This window comes from Sarcophilus harrisii, chromosome 2, assembly GCF_902635505.1.
Source record: "Sarcophilus harrisii chromosome 2, mSarHar1.11, whole genome shotgun sequence".
NCBI lineage: Eukaryota > Metazoa > Chordata > Mammalia > Dasyuromorphia > Dasyuridae > Sarcophilus > Sarcophilus harrisii.
The window spans coordinates 634,378,033-634,404,263 of NC_045427.1; the positions used below are offsets into that span (position 1 = coordinate 634,378,033).

The following is a 26,231-nucleotide window of genomic DNA, read 5'->3' on the forward strand; positions in this document are numbered from 1 at the left end:
TTGTAGGAGGGACTAGGGGGTGGAGTAAGACTAGCCAGAGTCACTTTTGGGCGGAAGATGAAGAAGAGAGGTCCAGCAGATCTTGCGTCCATCCAATTCACTTCTACCCCTAAAGACCAAGGATTTTTGCTTATCCTGACTCTGGCTGATTCTAAGGTATCCAGGGTGCTAACTCGGTCTTCACACATCCTCATCCAATGAGAGAACTATGGAGACTGAAAGTGGATCAAAGTGTAGTATTTTCACCTTTTCATTGTTTTTTTAATTTGTTTTTTTCCTCATGCCTTTTATTTTCCTTTCATTTTTTGATCTGATTTTTCTTGCAGAGTATGATGAATATGAAAAAATGTTTAGAATAATTGCACATGTTTAACCTATATTGGTTATTTACTACCTGTGGGAGAGAGTGGGGAGGAGGGAGAAAAATTTGGAACACAAGTGAATGCTGAAGGATGAATGTTGAAAACTGTCTATGCATGTATTTGGAAAAATCAAAAGCTATTAAAAAGGATACGTATAGAAGGGTTGTTTCTGGCAAAAAGAGCTGTTTTTTTTTTTTTTGTTAGAAACTGCTGGAATAAATGCAGAGAGAATAGCTAAGGGTGTCAGAGGATGTTGGGAGAGAAGAACATTTGCCTAGCCAGTGGTTTCTCTTCTTTTAGTAAAATGTGAGTGGAGAGTCATTTAAGAAGTTGGAGGGAGAAGAGAGTACTGTAGGAGCCTTTAGAAAATAAGAACAAGTTAGGAACTGCCAGCAAAGGGGATTGGGATTCAGTTGGGGAGAAATGAAAAGATTGGTTTGTTGTGGCAAGGGCCAGTGGAAATCTGATGACATCAAAGCCAATAGAGTTGCATAACCTCCTCCCTCAGCATTCAGCAGTAAGTGAGTAGGAATGGAGCCTGTCTATCATGGGAGTCATCCAAGATTGGAGTTTTCCACATGAACAAGGCAGGAACTGAGCTAGAAGGAAGCTGATGGTGAAATGTTAACTGTAGGGTCAAGATCAACAAGCAATTACAGAGCACCTCATGTGTGCAAGGCACTGTTTGGCACTGGGGATAGCTTAAACTCTGTTGGGAGAAACATGAATGTAGATAAGTAAATAAATATATAAAAACTAAATTCAAATTACTTTGCAAGGGGAGAGAGTCTTAGCAAGTTGGGAGTTACCCCATTTAATGGGTGCCTTATGGCCAGGCTCAGATGTGAGGGGGCATAGAGGGTCATGTCAGGTGACCTGATTGAAGATCCTACCTTTGCTCAGGAAGCCGTGCAGGACTTTGGGTCTTCCTTTGCCAGTTATCTCTGGATCCAAAATTTGTGTTTCCCTAAAAACAATTTTTTCATAACACTATATTTGCTTTACCCCCGTGCTTAAATATCTTACAGAAACAATAAGCCACAAATAATTTCTCGGGGTTGGGGGTGGGGGGAGGACAGCTAGATGGTGGAGTGAATAGTGCACATGCCCTGGAGTCAGGAGGACCTGAGCTCAAATCTGACTTTAGACACTTAACACTTCCTAGCTATGTGTCTGTCCCTGAGCAAGTCACTTAACCCTAATTGCCTCATCAAAAAAAATTCTAATTTCTGGAAGAAATGTCACTGGTCATTTATGAAGAGCTTTTCAAAAACCTCTAAAGGCTACATAAGAGCTAATTATTATCATTGCAACATTATTTTAATTGTGAATTTGCAAAACATTGGCAAATAGAAACAATATTCAAAGAATTAACAAAAAGGATTTTATATGAATATAATCTTCTGTACAGATTTACTTTTTTTAAGTTTTAACAAATTGCCCTGCTTGTTTTTGTTATTTTCTAAGCTTGATGAACTTCTAAAGTGTCAGTAACTGGCCTGAGCCCTGATGTTTTGTTTCTATTTGTGACTAAAGGGCTCAATTGGAAACTGATTTGAAGATTGAAAAGGAGTGGAGGCAAACTCTGCAAGAGGATCTTCAGAAGGAGAACGATGCTCTTTCTCATCTGAGAAATGAGACGCAACAAATCGTCCGTCTTAAAAAAGTAAATTGTGGTAAACTGTCCGTGTTCATTTCAACTGTTCTCTTTAGAAGGGCATGTATTTTCATGAAAGAATCAGAAACAGGCATTTTCACGGCCAGCCATGGTGACAGATTGTATTGGGCATAGGAAGTGTTGTTCCTTTTATAAATATTTTGCTAAAATTAATAGAAAGCAGTAGAGAGAATGTTTTATAAAGTAGCTGTACGCCTGTGGGAAAATTTGTTTTTACTTAAAAACTTAGGATGTGTTGCTGAGTAATGGGATATAGACAGTGCAATTTCTTCTTTGTTTTAAGACATCTTTTTTTTTAACAATTGTTTCTGAAGGAATTTCTGAGTCTCCAGAATGAAAATCAACAGTTGAAAAAAATATATCAGGACCAGGAACAAGCCCTTCAAGAACTTGGCAGCAAGCTCAGCGAGTAACTTTTCTTTTTTTACTTTCTATAAATAATTAACATTTAAAAGTATTTGCTTGATCAGAAGGACAAAGAACAGATTGGAAGGGCTGGAGGGGAGAAGAGGCGTTTCAGCTGCTTAAAATGTAAACCCTAAAAGTGGATCTTGGGGTAAGGGGAACTGTGTCGAATGAGTCAAGTGCTGAGTTTTTAGAGGAATATTGTAAATTAGGCAGCTTCCCAGCTTCCCTAGGATTTCCCTTTGATTCTGTTCTCCCTCAGTGAGAACACATCAAAGGTCCGGAGCTGAGGGTCTGCTGGTGAAGGCAGCATGCCAACAGCTTGTGCACAGGAGCTTTAAACAGGAGAAAGTAGAGATAATGAGGAGGAAGAAGGCTCCAGGTGAAGGAGGTTTGGGGAAAGATATTTTGGACTGAAGCATGAAGGAAGCCTAGGGAAGGCCGAGGCCAGGAGCAAGCAGAGAGTTTGTGTCAGGTGAGGGGCAGCACAGAAGCAGGGGTTGCCCAGTTGCTCAGTTCTTGGAGAGTGTAAAGTCTAAGAAGACTGGAAAGGGGGAAGAGGCTGGGTCAGGAAGAGTTTTGAAAGGCAAATGTCAGCAGGCAATAGGGAGCCATTAGAGTTTATTGAATGTGGGAAATGGTAAGGTCAGCTCCTGTAACTTAGGTAGATTGGTTTGCCTGCTAAGTGGACAATGGATTAGAAGCAAGAATGCTAAAGCAGGAGCCTGTTGTTGACGTGGGAGTGAAGTTCAGGGTCCCTGCATCAGGGTGACAGTGTTGTGAGAGGAGAGAAGGCCAGAAGAACAGGGCTGGACCATCCACTGGCTATGGAGGGGGATACAGGGAGAAAAGGCGAACCAGCTATCTACAGTGTTGACATCTGAGTGGTGACAAGATTGGTGGGATGATAGTACCCTTCACAGTAGCAGGGAAGCTGGGAAGTGGAGGGAGTTTGGGGGGAATTCAGTTTGGACCTGTTGAATGTAAAATGTCTCTAGGATGTCCAATTCGTGATGTTTAAAAAGCAGTTGGAGATATTGTAATGGAGGCAACTGATGAGTAGATCTGAGAATTATCTGGCATAGAGAGGCTAATTGAAGTCATGGAACTGATGAGATCATTTAGTGAAATAGATACAGGAAGGTGACACAGAAACACTTGGGCCATCGGGTGTGACCTGGAGGAAGAGTTGGAAAAGGAGACGGAGCAGGAGGGGTCAGCTGACTAGAAGAAGCTCCAGAGAGCAGTGTCCTGAAAACTTAAGAGACAGTACTGAGGAGACGAGAGTGATCACAACAGCCTGTATCAGATGTGCAGATCAATCTCTGTAGTGGGGTCAGCAAGGGTGAGGACGGAGAAAAGCCGCTCAGAGATCATATCAGAGATATGAAAGAATATTTTTCATCTGGATGATGAGGTTAGAAACTAGACTGTAGAGTCAGGAAGAGAGGGTCTACGATGGGCCATAGCCTCCTCAAGAGTGTTACCACATCAGCCTGGAGAGACAAGGAATGGGAGCCAGGGGACATGCAAGGGATAAATGAGGTAGTTATAGCTAGTGGAGAAGCAGGCAGTCTAGGAGAGACCGGGGACAGTCTGCCCACTTGTGCTTTTTGAGGGACTGGTTTAGTAAGGACTAAGTCCACTTTGTCATATGCATTAGGGGTGAGGTAGGGAGTAGCAGTGCTACTAAGAGGACCAGCCTGGCCTCAGAGGATCCCGGTTTGTTCAGCTGGGAAGTGGGAGCTGGTCTAGATGGCTGGTCACTTTCTGGGGGGGTTACTGTCATCAAGTGTCTGAAGCCAGTGTTAACCATTTTCTGATCTCTTTTAGATCGAAACTTAAAATAGAAGATATAAAAGAAGCCAACAAGGCGTTACAGGTCAGTAGAAATCTTCTCTTCAGATACTAACTTGTATTAATATGTGTATATAAAATATGGAGCCCAGATTCACAAAACGAAAATATTTCTTAAAAGATCACGGTCCCAATCAAGTGCCGCGAGCACTCCTGGTTTTCCATGAATGATGGCGGGCTCCCTTCCTTTCTCTGGAGCATGAACTGTAGGTGGGAGACGTTCTGGGTTCTTAGATCAGTCAGTCACTGTGTCAAGAGTGTGCTTGAGTGGGGTTTTTGTTTTATACTAAGGAAGGTTAGTGTGGATGGTGGATATTGGGAGATGATTATGGTATGAAGAATGAAACGAATCAGTTAAACACTTAATGTTTAGCTTTCTGCATCTGTCCCAGTGCTTGGGAAGAAAAGGATCACTTCTCAGGATCTAGTTTGCTGAGATGACAATGATCCTGGAGCAGTTGCCAAGAGATCTGAGCCAGCAGAACTTATATCTGTGGGACAAAGTTGAGGGAAAGGAGGGCACCATTACGGCAATGACAACTTTTTCTAAGGAAGGGATAGTTCTTAACAATTAAAAAGAAATGGGGCAGTGAGATGGTGCAGGGCAGCCCTAGAGTCCAGAGGACCTGAATTCCAATCTTAAGACATTTCCTAGCCCTGTGACCCGAACTTCAGTACCCCCCCCCCCCCCCCCCCCCCGGAAAAAAAAACCCAATAATTAAGGTTGTGAATTTTTTAAGAATTATGAAATTTACATGTAACAATCCTCTCACCTTCCCCCTTTTGTAGGGGGCAGCATATCCTTCGCAGAGGCACATAACTTCTTGTAACAATGCTACAGTTTCTGGCCAAAAGAATCTTTATCTGGCCTCAGTTCTCTTCATTTGTGGGCAGGGAACTCGGGACCACAAGTACCCAGAACGCCAGGAGGACTCATCTTTCTGAGTTCAAATCCAGCCTCAGACACTCATTGTGTCTGAGTCACTGTGTGAGACAAGTCACTTAACCGTATTTGCCATAGATTTCTCAACTGTAAAATGAGTCTCCAGTCTCTTTGCCAAGAAAACCTCAAATAGGATCACAAAGAATCAAACATGACTAAAAATAACTGAAGCATCGCAAAAACTCTGTTGCAAAGTATTTTGCTGCTTGTGGAACATTCAGAGACAAATAGGAATATAGAAAGTCTTGCTGCGTCCTCCTTCCTCTCCTTTTCTACTCTCACTGAAGCCTTGTTCAAAGAATGCCATTTTCTACTCCTAAGTTTTTTCCCCCAGAGAAAATGCCTGTGCTGGGGCTGCTTCCCTCTCCAGAATACTGGCTCAGGAAAGGATGAGTTAGGCCAGAATCCCGGCTTTGGGATTGGCTTGGTGTTTGTGAATTGGAGGACTTAGCAGGAGATGGGATGTTTGTGTCTGGTGCTGTGACCTGACATTTTGAAAGTGCAGTAGAGAGGGTCATCCCTTCACTCTCCGAGCCAAGATGGTGAGGAAACGCTGGTTAGGTTCTGTTCTGGCTCTCCCCTGGAAAAGCTTTGGGTGCTTCTTGGTCACCTTTGCTCCATTGGTGGGCAGAGATCCCGGCTCTGGGATTCATTCAGTCGTAAAGTGCCATGTTGACCTCGATAAAGATCCTTCTGCCCGGCCTGAGTTGGGCACCTGTAGCTAGGTGGTGCAGCTTACAGGCCTGTCACCAAGTCCAGCTCATCGACCGCCCTACATGAGATCGAGTTTTCTGTGTGGGCTGGTGTGGTCCCAACCTCTCTGTCCACCCTCCAGCAGAAATGAGGAATGAGCAGGAAGCTGAGGAGTCTGGGCCTCCCCCCCCACCCCCGTGTCCCCCAGATACTGCTGCTCTTGCTCTGACTTCCTCCTCTTCCTCTTCTAATAGTTGGGCTGAAGTCTTTGGAGGTGGAGCCAAACCCTCCTGTGCTTTGGGCCTGTGACTTCATGCTGGTGGCCCTCCCCACTCAGCTCCGTCACCCTTTCTCAGCTTCCCCTTCTAGCCCCTCATTGGATTGGGGGAAGAGCCTCGAGGGCAGAAACTGTGTTTCTGCATTTGTATCCCTACGGATTATTAGCACATGCCAGGCACACATGTGTTTACTTACAGAATGGTTATTGATCCCATATCATGGCCCATGAGAGAAATGAGATTTGGGGTGTGTTGGTGCGCCCAACTCAGGGCCCTGGTTATTCCAGCCACTGTATTTAATGGCATTGTTGCAGGGCATTCTATACCTCTGTGAAGGCTGCCTGGCCCTCCAAAGTGGGGAAGGTAGGAGGATTGCTTACACAAGTTTTGATCCTTAAAAAAACCCAACAACTTTTTTTGTATTTCTCCTTAATTTCTTTTAAGTTATCCCCTTTTAAAAAAATTGTCATTGTCATAATGGTCCCAACTTCCCACCAGAGACATGAGTGAAGGTTTTCTGTGGCCTCCCAGGGAAGCTCAGAGAGCTCGGCGCCGGCCGGCCCTGACCTAAGTTCCAGTACCACCACTAACACCCAGACCCGACTCTGCTGTCTGGTCCTTCTCTGTCGTGTAACCCTAGTGGAACTCCTCGGGGACAAGCCCCGTTTCATTTTGGGCTCTGGTTCAGTGCTTGGCACATAGAAGGCCTTTAATCATCGTGAGCGTGAGGTCATACAAACTAAACGGGCAGCCAGATTGGGCATCGGCAGGACTCATCTGAGCCATGTGACCTGGACAGGTCACTTCCTCCTGCATGACTCAGTTTCCTCGTCTAAGTTAAAAACCCCTGGTGGAGTTCTTCACCCAGAATTACAACCCTAGAGGCTGTTTTCCCAAACCAGCCAGTTTCTTATTTTATGAGTATCTGAGGCCTCCTATCTGCCTTATAGGTTAGAAAACACCTTTTTGAAGGGTGTTCTCCCTCTCCTCTCTCCCCCAACTTATCCAACATCTAAGCAGAGACTAAAATGGTGCAAGACCAGTACCAGTCCCTGCCTTTGCTGCCATCAAGTCTACACGTCCACAGAACGTGCGGCTTGAGCTACGTTTCTTTCCCCTCTAGGGTCAGGTTTGGTTGAAAGATGAAGAAGCAACACACTGTAAATTGTGTGAAACGGAATTCTCACTTTCTAAAAGAAAGGTAAGTGAGGGGAGAAGGAAATCTGATAAATGGGGAGGAGAGGGATCAAACCTCAAGTTGGGACTTCTAAGTATTTTTTCCTGTTTTTTAAAAGCACCATTGTCGAAACTGTGGGGAAATTTTTTGTAACGCCTGCTCTGACAACGAGCTGCCTTTGCCTTCGTCACCAAAGCCCGTTCGAGTCTGTGATTCCTGTCACGCTTTGCTGATCCAGAGATGCTCATCCAACGTGCCCTGAGACTCCCGGCAAGCGCACCCTGACTGGGGCCGGCCTGAGCGTGCGTATTAGATGTACGTCCGTGTCTTCACCAGTTTCAGAAACTTCTGGCTCATCCTCGATAGGCTTCATGTGTACGTGCTCCCAGAGCAAAAGTTGTACCCTGTTAACTCAAACACTACAGAAATTCTGAGATGGATTTCACTTTTTATTTTTCAATGTTTTTAATTTCTAAGCAAAATGCCTTTGTAAGGGACCTTTGAACTATTCTTGCAAATAGAAAATTTTCAACAGACTAGGCACATTTCTTTGAACATTAATTTAAATAACTGAAAATAATTAGATGTAATTCATAATGAGCTGATAGGGTATCGGATTTAAAGAAAATGGAGGTCTTTTAAAGGCCACATGGATGTGTACAAAACCAAGATTTTTGCCTTATCTCAGACCTTCCCAAAATCCCAGGCTTGTTATATTCTTCTGCCTAATTGATTCAAAAGAGTTGCTATTTTTTGATGGTGCCTGCAATTCTTTTTCAATGCACTTTATAAGCTTCATAGTTCTCAGAAAAATACTGTGCATAAGAAAAAAATCAATTTTACAAGTGTTTCTATTTTACAGACCAATTATACCAAGAATGGTATATATTTTTTTCATCACAATATATACTGACTGTGAACAATTGAGTTAGATAGCATAGTAATTATTTATCATGTTCACTTGCCAACTTCTCATTCCTCCAAAACATGCTTGCTTTCCAGTTTTCTTCTACTTACCTTTTAGTAGCTGCTACCAACAAAAGTTTTTTTTTTTTTTTTGGTCCAAGGAGAGGGGATTATGTTGCACTAAACTTGAAGTTAAATAGTATCTCCCCCCCTCCCCCCTTTTTTTTTAAACCTCCCTCCCTAGGGCTTGGGGAATTATTTCCTCAACCAAAAGTGTCAGATCTACAAACTTCCTATCTTTGACTTGCCTACCATCCCTACCTTTTTATACGAACTTAAGAAGGTTCCAATTCTGTTTAGGTCATTATGAAAAGGGGACATTGGGGAGGACAATGTTAGGAGAATCGGTATTCCAATTAACTTTCCCATTGTGTAAATGATATGAATTGCCCCGCTTGACACAGAATTAAAACTCGGAATGTTCTTCCAAACACCATTTCTCCTCTCCCTTGTTAGGGTGCCCAGGGGATTAATTTATACAAGTATTAAGAAAAACCCTGAAAGTGTGTTAGCAGTATTACATTAAATACCCTTTCAGAATTTTTAATTCTTAATACAACTATTGTAATTATTGAGTATGAAGCAAAATATCATGAAGCTTATGCTTGAAATCATTTCAGGTCAAAGTATCTTAAATTGGAAATTAAGTATATACACTATTCCACTTATGCTTTAAACAGGAAAGATGTTCAAGATAGAATCATTTAAATTGCTGCCGTTAAGAATCAATCACTTTCTAAGGATGGTTTTAAATTATCTTGACTAATTATGTAAGAAATGGAAGTTTTCTAATTTAACCATCTTTTTCTTAAGCATATAGAACACTACTGCAAAACTTTCATTTTACTAGAAATCCTAGACTATTAGTTTTATGCAGTTAAATTATAGCTTAGTTTACTGGATCAACCTTTTAAAAAGTGTTGAGCTTGTTAGTACTTTGTAAGGTTTGCAAAGCACTTTACACTTTTTCTTACAGTGTGTGACTGTGGATCATAATGAATTTACTTTGATATTATCAGGGACTCTATTGAGAAATCAATAGTGTGAAATCAGAGGACCAATTCAGTTTAGAAGTCCTGTAGAAAACCCTTTTGTTTTCTTGACCTGAAATGGCAGCCGGGAAGCTTCTCACTCACCATGAAAACAGTTCCACATCTAGCCAAGTGCCAAAGGGCATTTTTAATGTAGCTTGTGCTGAATTCAGTAACTTCTCACCTTACACGGTAAGCTTGTCGCATAGTGACAATTTACTGTAATTTGCCAAACTTGTACAGAATTTTTGGTATCTTCCAACAGAATTGCTAAAGTACTACTCTTCATGTTTATGTACTAAAGTTCATAAATCAGGCAACTAATTCTTAGCTCTTCTTATTGCATGTATCATTATGACCAAATTAAAAATTTTGGTTTTATATACATTTTTGTATTGTGCTTTAAAAATATTCTCTCTTGATGTGAAATTATATATTTTAGGTAAATTGCTTGGTCTTCCCTCAGTAGATAAATCACTGCTGTGGCAAACACTAAATGTTTCACTAATGCTGTCACAAAGACAAGTAATCTTTGAAGCTACAATTGTTCAAAACTTTATATAATGTTTTTTAATGTGACTTTTTTGGGTATGTGTAAATAAAGATAATGCAAATAATTTGTTTTAATCAAACTTTTACTGTCACTAGGTATTAGGAATCTTTGTAACCCTTTCTGTCAAAAGTTTTGTTTGGATGTAAAGGCAAGCAGTTAGGGTCTTGGGGGGAAAAATAAATCCTTAAAGTACCTAATTTCTCTTAAGAGAAACCCCCCTTTTTCAATCCAAAACAAATTGATATATCAAAGTTCCTTCACCATAATGGCCCCCAGGTGTTTTTAATGAAGTAAATTTTAGTTAAAATTGTAATTTAGGTGTTAGGAGACTTTTATCAGTTAGCTATATGAAACTCTAGGATTCACCACTATCCTCCCTCTTCCCCAGTGAGTAACCCACCCTGTAACATTCTTGGTTATTGTTCTTGTTTTGTACAAACTGGAGAAAAGGTTTAATTGTACTAAGATTACCCATATTTATGATCCAGTCAATAAGTGACACAAACATCCTCGTAGAACAGACTTCAACATCAGTTATCTCCCACATTGACATTTATTACATAAATATAACATTACTAGCAAAACAGGTGACAAAATTCAATAATTGAGTTCACAGTTGACAGTATTGGGTAAAATCTGAAGTTATCAAATCTGGGGGAAAAAGTCCATGTTGACTAAAAGGAACGAAGGTTAAAAAGTACCTCTTTACCACACAGTGTATATTCACAAAGGTGTTTCTTTACATCTCAGGAACATGTCAGATGCAAAAACAAAACATAATATAAGACTTGTTTTGTTTTCATTAACACCACGACATGAATCATTAAACCATAACATTTGTTTCCTTTTGAGAAATGTTTTGCACAGAAAAATTTAAGTTTGCTTCCAGCAAAAGGGCAGAAAACCATTAGGATATGTCACACAAGGGAAGGTGATAGCCCAGGAAAAATGCCTATGCAGTGATAGTTAAATTGTTTTACTTGGGATTTCCACCCATTATGTAGCACAAACTTCTTGATCTACCATTTTTCTAACTCACTCTTCTAAATATTATTGTCAGATATGACCTGGTTAATTAAATGTTAAGTAAATTACACATTATACGTTCAGTTGTCTTATAAGGGACAGGATGTAAAATCTATACTAAAACATAAGATTACATTTTTTTTTCCTGGTACCTCAGAGATTAAATTTCAAAGTCCAAATGCTACCAGTTACATTAAGAATATTACAAGATGGCTGTGTTTGATTGAGAATACTGGGAAAAGAAATCAAGACATTCAGAATTGTCTTTTCCTGTGTCTGATATCGCCTCAAATTTAAGTATTTGGAATTTTCTATCTTCAAAGCAAACTAAGAGAAAAAGTTACCAAAAGTAAACACTAATTAGGTAGCTTTTTTTTTTTTTAAGTACTAGCTCATCATTCTAAGACAACATTTATGGGGAACTAAATCAAGTGTTCAAAAAAAAAAAGAGAGAGCACATTACAACCACCTCTTTATTAAACATCAACCAAATTCTTGTGTATGCAATACATCCTTAGGAGTAACTAGTATAAAAAGTATCAACATCAGTGGTTTGAATATAAAAATTTATTTTTAAGTCAAAGTATGCAACAAATAAAACCTACAGAAAACAGATTTTTCCATCACAATCTGTTTGCTTACCAAATAATATTTTGAAAACACATTCCTTCAGTCATTATAAAGTTCTTAAAATACAAAAGAAATTAAATCTGTAAGAAAAGTCTAGTAGACCGATGCTGTGGTTTGCCAGGATGTGTTGTAGAAGGGTTAACTCTTTAGTACATCCCACGCCATCCACCTCCACTCATACCTCCTTGCCCATAGTATCCTCCACTGCCTCCACCTCCTCGACCTTAAAAAATAAGATGGGAGTGGAGATATAGATTAGACTACAAAAATTATTTAGTGTAATAGATCCAATAAAGCCTTTCAACCGTGGGAACCAAAGACTGACTTACCATAACCTCCCAAACCATCAGGAGTACCGTAGCCTCCACTATAACTGCTACCCATTCCCATTCTTCCAACAGATCCATAACCTCCTTGATTATCTGGGGGGGGGGGGGGAAGAAAAAATTTTAGTAAGTTTTTGAGAGCAAGTTTATACATTTTAAATTTCACTTAATTTAAAACACCACTCACCCATTCCATCTCTGCCATAGCCTCCCATTCCAGAGCCTCCTCCAGCAACGGAATTTAGAAACAGTTCAATGTATCTATGTTCTTTTAATAAGAAGCAGGAAGAAAAATGTTTTATATATCATTAAAATTTTAATTTGATTGGCAAAGAAAAAACTGCTAACAAAACTTCCAGTCACTGATCTCCCATTAATGAGCCAGCCACTTTGACATTAGCCAAGCCACTTGAATGAGACTCATTTGCTTCTCTGTGAAAGGAAGAAGTGTGCCTATGTATATCCTTTCCAAGAATCTACTCCAAACTGACCAATTTAAAAGCAAGGAAGATGGATTCTTAAATCACTCACAAAAAATGTCACCTAAAAACCCACAGGTTATTTTATAAGGAAAAATAACAGTGCTGCTTGGAGAGGTGGGATGTTAGTTTCTGATCCTGGAGTCCCAACAATTTGATGCTATGTCATGAACCAGAACAAAGTTGGAAAAACTTAAGTGACTAACTTAAAAAGAGGTGATATTGGGTTATAGTCCAAGGCTTTAATCAATAGAATAATAATCTCTAAGAAGGAATTTTCCAAAAATCTTACTAAAGTACATAAAATTTGCCAAAATAGCAAGGTTGAAGATAGCAGCTCTATGTAATTACCAGTAAAGCAAATAGCACCAACTAATATTACGACAATTAATGAACTACAACTATTTTCCATAACATTGATGAAATCTAATGACTTGACAGTAAGTAACCTTGTATTGAGGGATGTAATAATTCGTTCCACTTAAATGTATGTAATAAAATTCTGGTATTCTGCTAATTGCACATTTCAAGTTTTGCCAGTACAGTATTACCATCTTGTTATGTTTCAAGTGTTAAGTGTGCTTCCTGAATCATACTGATAATTAGTGCTCCCTATAAAGAAAAGTTACTTATGTCTACTATGCTGAAAAATCTAACACATCCCATCAGAACTTGAAGAGGCACACTGCCCGAGTCCACTGACAACACTTACGCATGTTATTTTTATCTTTAGACATGGCAGCTAAAGCATCTTCATGCGTCACAAATTCCACATCTGCTTCTCCTGTTGCTCTGCCATCTGCTCCAATATCAATATGAACTCTAATTGGGTTTAGTGGTGAGAAAAACTAAAAGAAAACCAAATTTCAAAAAAAATAATGAAGTTCTTTCAAATAATCTCAAAACAAGTTACCTTGCTTTTAAGTTGTATCAATAATTTCTAATACAAGTCCAGAAGAAAAAAAACTCAGTGGCAAAATTTGGAATTTAAAATTTCTCCATTGGTACCATTATGCATTATCTTTTTCTTTTAGTCTAAGAAGTTTTCTTTACTTCATTGCTCTTAATGTTTCGAACTTCCATCAGTAAAATGAAAATAACCCTTGAATTCTATAGAATATATAAATGCCTTTCTTGATATATGCTGTCAACTATTTCTTCACAGTTAAATCTCTTGCCATTTAGATTGTCTTATATAAACTATGCTAATTCATAGCCTCTCACCTCCTAAGAAGTCTAAGTCTGAATTAAACCATTTTCATTTAGATTGTTCTTCTGTTGTTCTGTGAGGCCCTAAGTTTGTATAGAGATTTGTATTTATACTTTTCCTTTTGTAGCTTCACAATAACATTTTGTTTAGTGAGCACATAATGAACATTCAAAATTCTATCTGTGCTGAAGAGACAAAGCAAAAAACAAAAAAACCCCCAATGATATTCAAATTTTAAGACTAGATATACAAAAAATGACAAAGAGCCTCAATTTAGGAAATCATATAGCAAGAAATTATTTCCTCACAAATACTTACATTAGCAATATCATTTTCAGTTGCCCGAAAAGGCAACCCTCTCATGTGAACAAAATGGCCACCATGAAAACCTGAACTTGCATCGCCAGCACCGCCATATCCATGTCCTCCCATGCCTAGAAAAAGACAAATTCCCAAAGGAATAACAACAATTACACAAGCAAACCAGTCACTGATATGGAATCTCACACACACACAGTTTTTCCTTTACAACATTTTCAATTCTTCCCCATCAGGTTCTAAATTAATTTTTTTCCCATGGATTATTTCTGATAGTCTGGCCCCTTCTCAGAATGTTTTTAAATATAAAATGATTATAAAAAGAATTTTATAGGCTCCCAAAGTGAAGAATCTCAAATACTTTTTAATTCCTTAACATAATTTATTAGTGTTTACTAAATGGGATACTGATATGCTTTTAAAAATTAACAGACCACCTAACATTGATTTTTACCTCGGCCATCTCTCATTCTGTCATCAAATCCATCATTTCCGTAGCCATAATTGTTATAGCCACCATAATCATCAAAACCACCATAACCTGAATAAATCAAAGAGATATAAATGAATATACTTACACGAATGACAAATTTTACAATCTAGATTACAAAAACTTACTTTGTAGTAACTGTCCAAGTAACCTCTTGGTAATTAGAAGTTTGTAATCCCCACTTAGTGCTCACGAAATAGGGATGTTTCAACACTAGGTGGAAATTCAAATTCTCCAACAGGTTAAATTCAGACATGTAAATTAAATTTCATCCTGGCCCCAAACAGGTATCAAAATCTGCAAATGTATCTTCATTTTAGCTTCTTCTCTCTCTGTCTCTTTTTAAATCATCTTGGTGCCAAAACTTGAGTCCCATAGCTGGCCATGGGAATCCATCTTTTCATGAATGGATTTTCAAACTTAGTAGGTACTGAAGTTACTGCCATTTCTGTATTTCTTGACAAAATGTCAGGAACATTAAGAAAATGACAACAGAACCTTTGTTCATTAGATACACATACCACCATCATATCCATCACCTCCTCGCCGCATTCTGTCATACATACTTCCACGCCCAGCTCCATAATAACCCCCTCTTCCTCCTAATGGTCTATCATATGGTCCAGGTCGCTGTCCCAGCAATCTTCTCGGTGGGTCATAAAATCCTTTGATTTCACTTCTGCTACTTTTGAAGATCTCGATATATCTACACAAAGAAGATTTTTTAAGACACAGGTTTCAGCATAAAAATATTTGTAGGTTAGATATTGGGCAAAATTCAGTTACAGTTCTTTCTATAACTAGATGCATAACCCAATTTAAAATACCTAGATATACCACAACTTAAATGGTTTTTTTTTTAAACCCTACAAGCCTCAAAATAATTCTTAAGTGTACAAAGTTTACATGAAAAAATTAGTCATTTGAAAACAAACCATAAAATGTAAATATTTTAAATTTTAAACTTGTTTCCTTTAGTACAAATTAGGTATTTTAAAGAAAACTGGGTGATGATATAGTTGTATTATCACAGAACACCCTATGTATAATGGAAACAATCTGATTTTAATTTAGCAAACTAACATTAATTCCCCACCCAAATCTGTTTTTTTCCAAGTTAAACTTAGGATAATTATAAATTCTTTAAACTATCCCAGAAAATGTTATAGTCCCCCCCATATAAGCATTAGTGACCCACAACCCCCAAAAATAAAAATTTAACACCATCCCAAACTCTCCATCCCCACCTGTGCCCTATTCTTTCCTTGTGTTTCCCCAGAGCATTTTCTGCTATCTCCTTTGAAGCAAACTGCACGAAGGCCTCCCCTGTGCTTCTCCCCTGGTAGTCCATCGTCAATGTTATCCCATTTGGCACGATTTCCAACCCTTTAACCCAAGGACAAATAACCCCATCAAGGGGAACAGTGTTAAAGGCTGAAACATTCCCATCTGAATCAAATACTTAAAACAAGACTAAAGAAAAAAACAAAAAAAACAAAAAAAAAAAAACTTACTTTCCCCATAACCCAATATTATAAATTGAAGAGCTTTCAAATATTATGGGTTTATAATCAGTTTTTTTTTTTCTACCAGTGTGTTTTTTAAAAAAAAAAACCACACACAGTTAAGCCCGCCTATATTACATGAAAAAGTCATGGCTACTCATCAAATCATTATGCTCCATACTCTAAATTCATGGTTCATTTCAACACACAAAATTATCCTCAACTAATATGCTAGATATTAGGTCCCACAAATTCTATATATTCTGTATTGAAATATTAACTGGAGCATAGTTCAGACTTTAATATAAAAATTAAAATATATTTTCAAAATTAGAATTTTCCCACAGAAATGGGTAAATTAAAAACTAAAAAATACAATACAAATATAGAAAATCAATTATTGCTAAACTTAGACTAATACTAGAGGTACCTGTAAAGAACTGAACTATTTCCTCTTTGCTGCAACCAAATGGGAGTCCACGAAGTCGTACAGTTCCATCACTAGCTGCATCATTTGGACCATTATGTTTCATAACCCAATCCATTTCAAAACCGTTTGATTTAAATACTATAAGAAAAAAACAAACAAGATATAAAAGAGTCAATATATACTTTCGCCAGAAGCTCTTAAAAACAAACCAAAAATGAAAAAGCCCCACCACAATCCAAACCTCATGTGCATACCCAATCACTACAATTGATTAGTTAAAAGAAAGTACCAATAGTAAAGTGTCATAATTGGAAGTTCATTAACTCATGAATGACATAACCTGTGACAGGACAAAAGAATGGGTCTTCAATCTCCTTTAATCTATCGGTATATCATTCCCACCCACCCTTTTCAGGAAAAATTCATAAATGGGAGTGAAAAACTGAAAGTAAAATTCTGAAGTACTGAAATATGATCATTTTTTAAAATAACACATACAAGCCCTAATTCACAGCCTATTATACATTATTTTGACCATAGTCTTTCAAACAACTTTTATTTATTTCATTAAAAAAAATTAATTCCACCTAATTCCTTAATAAGTGGGCCAGAAGAAAAGGAATGACAACCTTTGTATTTTAAATTTCTACTTACAACCCCTTCCTCTAGTCTATTTGCCTAGCTATATTCTATTAAGTTTTTTTTTTTTTAAGCCATTTTTAAAAGCCTATTTTCTTCATATTGCTCGCACTATCCCAACTTGCAGGTGTGGAAATGACATTTTTAAAAAAGATAAATAAAAAATCTTATAAGTAATAAAAGCCAGTCTACACCATTGATGATCACAAGATGAAATTCAGAAAAGGATGAAGCAATCCCAAATACCTGAAAACTAAAACTGAAGAGTGGTTAGTGGCATTGATAAAAATGCTATTGGCCTACTTTCTTAGTACCTCCCCCCCAAAATCGGATTTTACCCACTATAAATAATGTAATTACAACTTTTAGGGCTCATAATGAAAATTTCTGCCTAAGACTGTTGGTAAGCAATTCTAATATCAACCAAAAAAAAAAATTTTTTTGCAAATGACAATTTTTTTGGATATTAAGTACATGAATTATTTCTTTCTCTGCAAATATCTAAGGAAGAAGGTCTGATGTTCTACAAAGAAACCAATTCATTAGCTGAGGAGACAGTACGTAGTAGCCAGATTGAAGTTCAATTCCTGCTTTGCTTCTTCAAATCTTCAAAACTAGACTCCAAAGCCTCCCCTAGCCTCAACTTGCTTGGTAATTTGAGAGGCTAAGTTATAATTTTTCATACTTGACACTTAAGTCTCCAAAGTCTCGCAAATTTTTCCTCTTATTTCATACTCATTTCTGTGTTTAGGAACACATCATCAAATAATGATAATGCCACAAAATTTACTACTACAATTCAAATGACATTAATAATAGAAGAAACCAGGGACTTCGCAGATGTGTTGCAAAAAGTCCTCTGAAAGTTGAAAATTAAAGTTGAAAAGAATCTTACAAATCATCTTGACAAACTCAAATTAACATAATGATTCCACAGGTGACATATTGTCTTAAATCTACATATTAGCTTCATATTTTATTGCATCTTTATTTATTTTGTTCAATATTTTCCAATTACAATTTAATCTGATTTAGGGGGGAGTGCTATAGGTCCCACAATTTAATATCTCTAATCTAACTCAATCTTCTCAATTCATGGCAGCTAAATGACAATCAAGGCAATCAAGATATAATACAGGAAAGGTAGAGTTGAATCCAGATCCCTCAGACTCCAAATTTAGTGCCTGTCAACTGTACAAAAACCTTCCTCAAATAAGAATAAATAATTCTCTGGAGCAGTTGAAAAAAAAAAAAAGCAGCTAGAATACAGAAATGAACACAACCAATTCCTTCAATATATGACCCATGTTGATTTTTATAGCTTTTCTTAGACACTCTTTAGAGTCAAGTCCACAAACCAGAATCTTAACAGAGCCAAGTAATTGATTTAAAAGATTTGAATCCTTTAGCATTCCTTTTTGTTTACATTTTTTTTCCCCAAGCTGGTAACTCAGAATAATTAAGTGCAAGACAAAAGAGATAAAGGTGAAGAATAAAGAGCAGAGTGAAAGAGCGGGGGTTCAAAAGTTATCTCTAAAATTATCTCAAAAGTTCAAAAGTTATCTCTAAAGCCAGTCTAGATGACTATTTCCCCCTATATTAGGCTGAACATGTAAATAGATTTACATGTTTCGTGAAGTGGGGATAGGAAGGGGTTATTTGATCATTAAATCATATCTCAATTCCAACAAAGCTAGAGAGTGGTCCAAAGAAATAGCAAAGAAAATGGAATCACAACATTTTATTAGGAATACAAAAGTAAATTAAGGGGTATTTTAAAAATCCATATCAATCATACTTAGCCATCAGTTATGGGGAAAATAGCTTAACAAAAGTAAAGGAGGTATAAAAAGTTGACAAAAGCTCTTAGTGCCAGTCTAAGGCAGAGTTATTCTCCATTATAGACTGACAGAAAGAATGTCTCCTTCCTCTTATTTTTTGGGGGGAATGAAGGTACAAATAGTGTGGGAGTGGGTTTGAAGATAACCAGAATAACCATACACTAAACATTCTAAATTGCTGTAGTGCAGCTTTTCAATACAAACTAGTTTACCGATCTTAAAATTCTGGGGCTTTACTTTTACTTCAAATTTTTAAATTTCAAATTAGTTAGGAATCAAGCATGAACCAGAGAACAAACAAGAGGCAAAATAATAGTCTTTGCTGATTTCCTTGGATAGCAAAAAAAAATGTTCTGATGACTAAGATTCTAGTTACAAATTAAGATTCATACGAATAAAACTGGAAAAGCCAAGTCTACTACTTCCAAATTCTTCATCCATGTGACTTGGCTGGCACACTATATTTAAATACTATCTGTAATTTTCTGACTGTAATACTTGGGAACATCAGACGTCACAAACTCAAAAAGCCAGAACCACTATCAGCATAGTTGGGAGTTTTTTTGTTTAAAGGAAATGAAAAAAAAAGTTTTTTTTTAAAGAAAAGTAAACACATTCTAGTATTGTCCCAGGCACCCAGGAGCTTACTTACACACACTGTTAATTCCACCATTTGTCGCGGGGCAAATTTGCTTACAGATTAGATAAGATTATCCCCGCAAGGGAGCACAAGCCAGTCAGCGCCTCCGGACAAGCGTGCTTACAAGGCACACAGTTTAGCTGTCCAGGAGGATAGTCCTGACTGCTCCGTAACTTTTCCCTGCACCCCACCACTTCTCCACATCTTTATTATTACAAGAGCCAGTCCTGAGACTTTAAAGCCACTTCAGGAAATTTCCACAACTGGCGGAGGAGCCGCAAAGGGAGGACCGTCGGTGGAGATTCAGAGAGAATCCCTATTCAAAAGGGCCCGACACAGAGATAAGCACGGAAATCATTCCGTTAAGCCTTAATCACCACCTCCCGCAGCCGGCCTTCTTTTCCCATTCAGGAGCTTTGTTTTCAAAACAAAGTTAGCGGTTAAACATTTCCGGGACAATCTGGCCCAAACGTTCCGAGACTGGCCCGTGCAGACCAGGGGAGGGAGCCGGCACTTCGGCTAAAGCCGATCTGAAACTTTCCCTGTCCGGGCGGCCCCCGGGGCCTTCTTTTGTTCTCGCCCGGCCCCCGAGGGCGGCCCCGGGCGGTCCAGGCCGAGCTCGGAGAGCCCGCTCCAACTGAGCCGGCGCCGTCCGGACACTTACGAACCTCACTTAGATGAACTCGCAAAAGTTCCTGCCGCCGAGTCCTCCGATTGGCGCCCCCGGCCCAGCGCAGGCCCCCGGGCTCGGGGCACCGCCGCTCCGTCTCCCAGAACAGTAACGGCGGCTTCTGCTCCCCCGCCCCCCACCATCCGTTACTTTCCCCCAAGTCGCTCTGAGTCCGGAGCCGAGACCCCGCCCCCACCCCCGGGGAAACTGAGGGAGCGGGGGCGGGGCGGGCTTACAAAGGAGGCCAAGCGGATCCTTTGTCCCGCGCCCGGGCGCTCCCGTCCCGGCGCCATGTCCGCCGAGCCCGCCCCGCCCCCGTCCCTGCTGCAGCCGCCGGACAGCGCTCCGACCGGACGGGACCCGCGGCCCGGGCCCGAGGCTACGAGGAGCGGAGGGGCGGGCCGACCCGGGTCGGGACCGGGCGCGCCAACGCGCTCAAGATGGCGGCGGCGGGGCCTCCGTCAGGCGCGGGTCCCGCTACTCGGCCCGGCCGCCCTCCGCCACCTCTCGGGCCTGCCTCCCTCCCGTTCCTCCTCCCGATCTGGCGCCCCCGCCCCCGGCCCGGCCGCCCGCCCCGTCCTACCTCAGACACCCTGGCTGGCGGGCTCAGGCGGCGAGAGGCGCGAGGTCAGGGGCGGCCGCTGGTCGCGCGCTGCGTGCGCCCTCCGCAAACGGTTCTTTCAACTGTCTCCCGGCAGCGGCTCCGGCAGGGACTGAGAGAAGCTGCGCTGATGAGCCGGCGGCGGCGGCGGGGGGAGAAGACGAGTAGGGGGCTGGGGAAGCGGCACTAACGAACCCCCCCCACCCCCAGGCGTCCGCGCGGCTCTCGCGGGAACTCCGGGCGCAGGCTCGCGAGTCAGGCCGGCGCGGGAGAAGGCCGGCCTCTGTGCGCGTGCGCCGCCCGTTAGGGGGCGGGGCATATAGCGAGTGGGCGTGGCTTCTGTTCTCCCGGAGCTCGCGTTCTGTCTCCAGCAGAGCTCTCGCCCTCTCTCTCAAATGGCTGACTCTGGAGGGGCTGCTTTTGAGGGGCCCCCGAGAAGGGCTTTCCCCGCGTCTGCTTTATGCTGCAGACGGGAGAAGAGCTTCTGCGCTTCGAAGGTTTAATTGGAAATAAATGGGCCCATCGAAACAGACGGGAAAACTGAGACCTAGCGGAAGTGGGTGGGGTACGGTGGGGAGCGAGAACTGAGCCGGGCTCCCCCAGGCGGGATGAGGTAGCCTGCACCGGGGTCGCGGGTTCCTGCCTTCCTGCTGCAGGCCCCAGGGATCCAGAGGGGGGGGGGGGAAGTTCGGTAAGGGCCTTGGCAAGGGGGGAGAGGGCGTCTCTGAGACTGCTCCCCAAAACACCGCAGTGGGGTCTGGGAAAAGGAGGGGCAGCGCGGCCCCTGTAGGGGAGAGCGGGGAACGGGGGAGTGCCCCGGCGCAGCTCGGGGGCGCCAGAGCGTTTTCCCGAAGGCCCCGGGGGTCCCCTTGGGAAAGTGCTGGGGACCGCGGTGCCCGCGTCCGCCCTAAAAGGGCATCCAAGGCTCCGGAAATGCAGAGGAGGGGCCGGCGGAAGCCTGAAGAAAGCCCCGGGCCAGCCAGCCAAGTACCTCCTTGTCCCCACGTGGGGAGGAAACGAAGCGAGGCTCAGTGCCTCCCCGTGAGCCCCAGTGGGCGCCATGTGGGAAAGGAGTCAGGCAGCGAGGCCCCAGTGCCTCCCCGTGAGCCCCAGTGGGCACCTTGTGGGAAAGGAGTCAGGCAGCGAGGCTCAGTGCCTCCCCGTGAGCCCCAGTGGGCACCGCCTGGGAAAGGAGATGGGAAGTGTGGGCCTTTTCTGAGTGGAAGGAGATTGGAAGCATGGTCTCTGACCATGACCCTGTGAAGGTACCATGCATAGAAGAGGGGAGCCAATGTTCCAGAAGGGGACCACGAGGCTTTGTATCCTTCACAGTATTCAGCAAATACTTGCTGAAAGACAGGAGCTAGAAATTTTCCTTACTTATATGATGGAAATAGTGCCGCTTGCCAATGTCTAGTATTTGCTAGAAGCTCCGAGTTCTTGACTTAATGTTTTATGGGTTCTTTGACCCCTGTAACATGAGAACATGAAAAGGTTGGATCAAAAGTGTGGAAGGCTAAGTGGGACCCAGTATTCACTAAAAAGTGAAGCCACATATTTGCTTTTTCCTGATGGATCATGTAAATATGGCCTGGCAAGTTGGGATGATCAAAGATTGCTGATGGTCCACGGAATTATTTCCCTACAGACGGATGCAGTTCCCAGGCCTCTCTGCTGCTTAGGGGATTTTTCTCTTTGTTTCTCCTTCCTTCTCTATGGTACCTTTGTATTAGCAGAGAGATCAAAGAGGGCCTGCAGGAGCTCTTAGAGGCTGGAAGAAGGGAGCAGAGAAGCACCCACACTACCACCCAGAGGAGGAAGGAAAAAAGACATGGAGATCTTGCTAAAGAAAGGACTTCAGGAGAAAGGAAATTCCATGTATTTGTGTGGAAAATGGAATGTGAGGGTGAAAGGGAGAGAAAACTTGCAGATGCATACTATTAGTTTGATTCCAGTTTTTTCCCTAGTATTGACAGAAAATGCTTTTAAAAACTGGATAGTTAATCCCAGAAAAATGAATGTGAGGGCCATCTTAAAAACCAAAGAGGAATTTAATTTGTGTGTATTTTTTGTTGAAGGAGTGAGGATAGTTAGTTTGGGGTGGAAATATGCAAGAAAAAACCATCAATAAAACATTTAAAAATAAAAGAAATCAAAAAAGATGGAAAGGGGATACAAACAGCAAAATGTTGTTAAATTGAATATACACAAACTGCATAAAACAAATTCACTGAATCATATACAATTATTTTTTGTTCTTTGTATATTTAAAATATGTTAGCTGATTAGGTCCAAAGTAAAAAAATAAATAAATGCTAAAATCTGAAATGCAAGCCCTCAATACCTCATACCTGGAGTATTGTAATTGTTGCTGGTTGGGGGAAGAGGAAGTTCTGCTTGCTCAAGTTCCTCCCCACTTCAATTAATCCTCCATTGATAGAATGTCCAACCAGGTAATCCTCTATTCAGTAAATTTCAGTGGCTTCTTGTTGACTCCAGGAACAAGTATAAAATGCTCTCTCTGACACTTGAAGCCTTAACCTAGCTCCCTCCTCCCTTTCCAGATTTCTTACACCTTTACTCCTAACACATACCTCTTCCACCCCGGGATACTGGTCTCTTGGATATTTCACACACCAGAAGTTACATATTTTGGCTCTAGGCATTTTCTGTGGTTGATAACCAGGCCTGGAATGCTCTCCCTCCACTATGATTGATGACCTCCCTGGCTTAAGTTACAACTAAAATCCTACAGAAAGCCTCCCCCTCCATCTTCTCTTAGGTTTAGTACCTTCCCTCTGTTGATTATTACCTATTTATTGGGGGGGGGGGGAAGGGGCATCCTGATCCAAATCTTGCCAGCTGGCTCCAGAGGAGAAATTGAAGCTGGTGACTTTGTACAGTCCTCTCTCATGTGAATTCCTTGCATGACATGACATTACCTCCCTGATATGTTGTAGTGCAAACAATACTCCTATACATATCGCCTGCTTTGTATAGTTTGTTTGCATGTCATCTCCATTAGGTTCCATCCTTGAGAACAGGACTTTTCATAAACTCTTCTTGCATGCCTGATACACAGTACACACACACATATATACACATCTATGTGTGTATATATGTATAAAATATGTGTGTATATATATTTATATAACACACACAGATGTGTGTGTATATATATATACATATATATATATATGTATATATATATATATATATAAACTTTTATATATTAGCTATTTTTATTATCCTAGACAGGAAACCATGGAATGTTTTGATCAGGAGAGGGATATGGTGAGATTTATGATTTGGCAGCTGAGGAGGATGAATTGGAGAGAAGTGAGATTGGAAGAAGATAATTATTGTAGTTCTGATAAGAGGCAAAGAGGTCTTGAATTAATGTTAGTTATCTTGTAGATGGAAGAAAGATTTAAGAGATGAAAGAATTGAACTAACTTGGCAACTGTGGTGAGGGAAAAGGAAACATTCTCACAACTGGGTAATGAACAATTTCTCTCCAAATCCACATTGCTTGACTTAGCAACTAACTAAAACCATACTGGTTGAGTGTAGGGACTATATTTTACACTCTTATTAATAATTCTCACAGAATTTCACACATTACTCTCCAACTCCCACAAAGGGATAAGGAGCAGAATACCTGTTCTCTGACCTGACCTTAAGAATACCCATGGATAGTGGTCTTTTGGGGGAGATTTCAACAAAAATCAAAACTAATTCACTCCTCAGCCTCCAGAATTCAAAAACGATTTTCCTTCAGAATGTAAATACACCAAGAAAGAGTAAGATAACAGGCTTCCTTGGTGATTTACATCCTAAGGTGAGTAAGCCTGCAAGCTCTTTTTTATATAATAAGTTTTGATTTGGAGAAAGAAAGAGATTACTTGAGTGGTAGGGGGGGAAAAGGGTGTTAAAGGAACCAAGAAAAACAGAGGCAAGTGGTTCAGAAAAGAGACTTATGGGTATATATATATATATATATATATATATATATATATATTTCTTAGGATGAATGAGTCTTACTTCTTTAGTTCCCTAAAGTTAAATATAATTTTGATCAAAGATTGTTATTGGCATATTGTTTTAGACATATGTATCAGAGTCAAGAATTAGGGCAAATGTAAGCCAATCTTCAATATGCTTTGTTTCACCTTTCATTCATCTCACTTCTCTTTGAGGCAAATTAGAAGATAGATCTATTCCTGTTTGTGTCAGGACTTCCTATGTGCCTATGATACTCATTTACCCATGTAGCTTTTGAAATCTTTCCCTTCCTCCAGAGTGCAGCTCAGATGCTAGCTCCTCAAAGTCTTCTCTAATTCCCTCAAGTGAAATAAGTTCTCCTTCCTTAGCTGGGAAAGCTTTTGAATCTTATCATTTGTCTGCATTCATTAGTGACTATTAAGTATTTCTGTTTCAGGAACTTAATGGGGGCTGCCATGTAAACTTAAGAGAAGGGACAGTTCTTTAATTTTTTTTTTCTTTTAATCTTTTATCTTCCTAGTGCCTTACAACTTTGCAATTGCATCATTTAGGGAATTTCCTAAATATTATTGCTGTGTTTGATTCTCTCAAGTATATAAAATAATCCATACATAATTGAGAAAACTTCTGTTCAGGTGAGAAAACAGGTCTCTTTAGTTTTCCTCCTGGTTGGAAGTTATTTCCAAGTTGGAATCATTAGCTTTTTCTAAGTTAATGACGAAGACAATTTTGTCTTTCCCAACTTGTTTTCTAGGGTTTGACATTTGAAAAATAGATGAGGAGGGGCTTTTAATTGTTCTTTCTCTCTAACTGTGTGTTAGGCTCACCTACCGGACAGAATTTGTTAAACTGAGCCCTGAGTCAAAACCCTGATTAGCACTGATCTTATTTGGGGTATGAATAGACCACCAACACCTTACACACACAAAATTACTTGAGATGGCTACAGAAGCCAAAGTAAATGATGTTATCAAAGGTCATGAGGGAGGAGTTAGAGATATCCTGGACCTCTTTGGCAATCTAGTGACATCTATGGATCCCATCCAAGAATAATTTTAAATGCATAAAATAAAATACATGTGACTACAAAAGATAACAGTTATATATGAGGAAAGGGAATAAGCATAAATGCTTATTTATATAGCACCTGCTGTGTGCCATGCTGTGTGTCAAGTATTTTACAAATATTTGGTCCTCACAATAACTCTGGGAAGTCGGTGCTATTATCTCTCTTTTTACAATCGAGGAAAACAAGGTAAAGCTTAAATAACTTGGCTAGGATCTTATAGCTAGGGAGTATCTGAGGCTGGATTTGAACTCGGGTCTTCTTGACTCCAAGCTTGCCTCTATCCATTGGGCCATTTAGTTGCCCCTTTAATCTAGAGTAAGTATCCTGGCCAAAAAAACCTCTTCTCACTCATCAAACATTTATAAGCACTGACTATATACACAGTTCATTGTGCTAAGGATGGGGAGAA

At 40.4% G+C, this 26,231-nt stretch overlaps 2 protein-coding genes across 7 annotated transcripts in view; one reads left to right on the forward strand and one right to left on the reverse strand.

The window, feature by feature from the left end:
- The window catches only part of RUFY2 (RUN and FYVE domain containing 2), a 46,838-nt gene extending 37,074 nt beyond the window's left edge, over window positions 1-9,764 (forward strand). For both annotated transcript variants that reach the window (XM_031956876.1, XM_031956877.1), the window contains exons 14-18: window positions 1,899-2,028; window positions 2,355-2,449; window positions 4,279-4,327; window positions 7,340-7,417; window positions 7,512-9,764. In XM_031956876.1, the coding sequence (XP_031812736.1) occupies window positions 1,899-2,028; window positions 2,355-2,449; window positions 4,279-4,327; window positions 7,340-7,417; window positions 7,512-7,655 (496 nt within the window). In that variant the 3' untranslated portion in view covers window positions 7,656-9,764. The remainder of the gene's footprint in view (window positions 1-1,898; window positions 2,029-2,354; window positions 2,450-4,278; window positions 4,328-7,339; window positions 7,418-7,511) is intronic.
- A 1,752-nt stretch (window positions 9,765-11,516) lies between these two features.
- On the reverse strand, window positions 11,517-20,942 carry HNRNPH3 (heterogeneous nuclear ribonucleoprotein H3). 5 transcript variants are annotated; one of them, XM_031956881.1, is made up of 10 exons: window positions 20,731-20,942; window positions 16,358-16,495; window positions 15,670-15,808; window positions 14,989-15,128; window positions 14,387-14,473; window positions 13,933-14,048; window positions 13,117-13,252; window positions 12,113-12,193; window positions 11,929-12,021; window positions 11,517-11,822 (listed from the first exon to the last, which is right to left on the reverse strand). In XM_031956881.1, the coding sequence occupies exons 2-10, from the start codon at window positions 16,470-16,472 to the stop codon at window positions 11,746-11,748; spliced, it is 984 nt and encodes a 327-aa protein (XP_031812741.1). In that variant the 5' UTR covers window positions 16,473-16,495; window positions 20,731-20,942; the 3' UTR covers window positions 11,517-11,745. The 5 variants fall into 5 exon arrangements, with proteins under 5 accessions (XP_031812741.1, XP_031812740.1, XP_003755070.1 ...); XM_031956880.1 differs by having other exon boundaries at window positions 14,944-15,128; XM_003755022.4 differs by lacking the exon at window positions 20,731-20,942 and adding an exon at window positions 20,146-20,166 and having other exon boundaries at window positions 14,944-15,128.
- Window positions 20,943-26,231: the final 5,289 nt, after the last annotated feature.

Bases quoted from the DNA above. Each gene is read 5' to 3' on its own strand.
- HNRNPH3 (XM_031956880.1), bottom strand. From the start codon at position 16,472: ATGGATTGGGTTATGAAACATAATGGTCCAAATGATGCAGCTAGTGAT. The intron at 14,049-14,386 runs GTAAAAATCAAT...GTCTTTTTCTAG, and splicing joins CAGAATGAGAGATGGCCGAG to GCATGGGAGGACATGGATAT. The intron at 12,194-13,116 runs GTAAGTGTTGTC...TCTTATTAAAAG, and splicing joins TAAAGATAAAAATAACATGC to AACATAGATACATTGAACTG.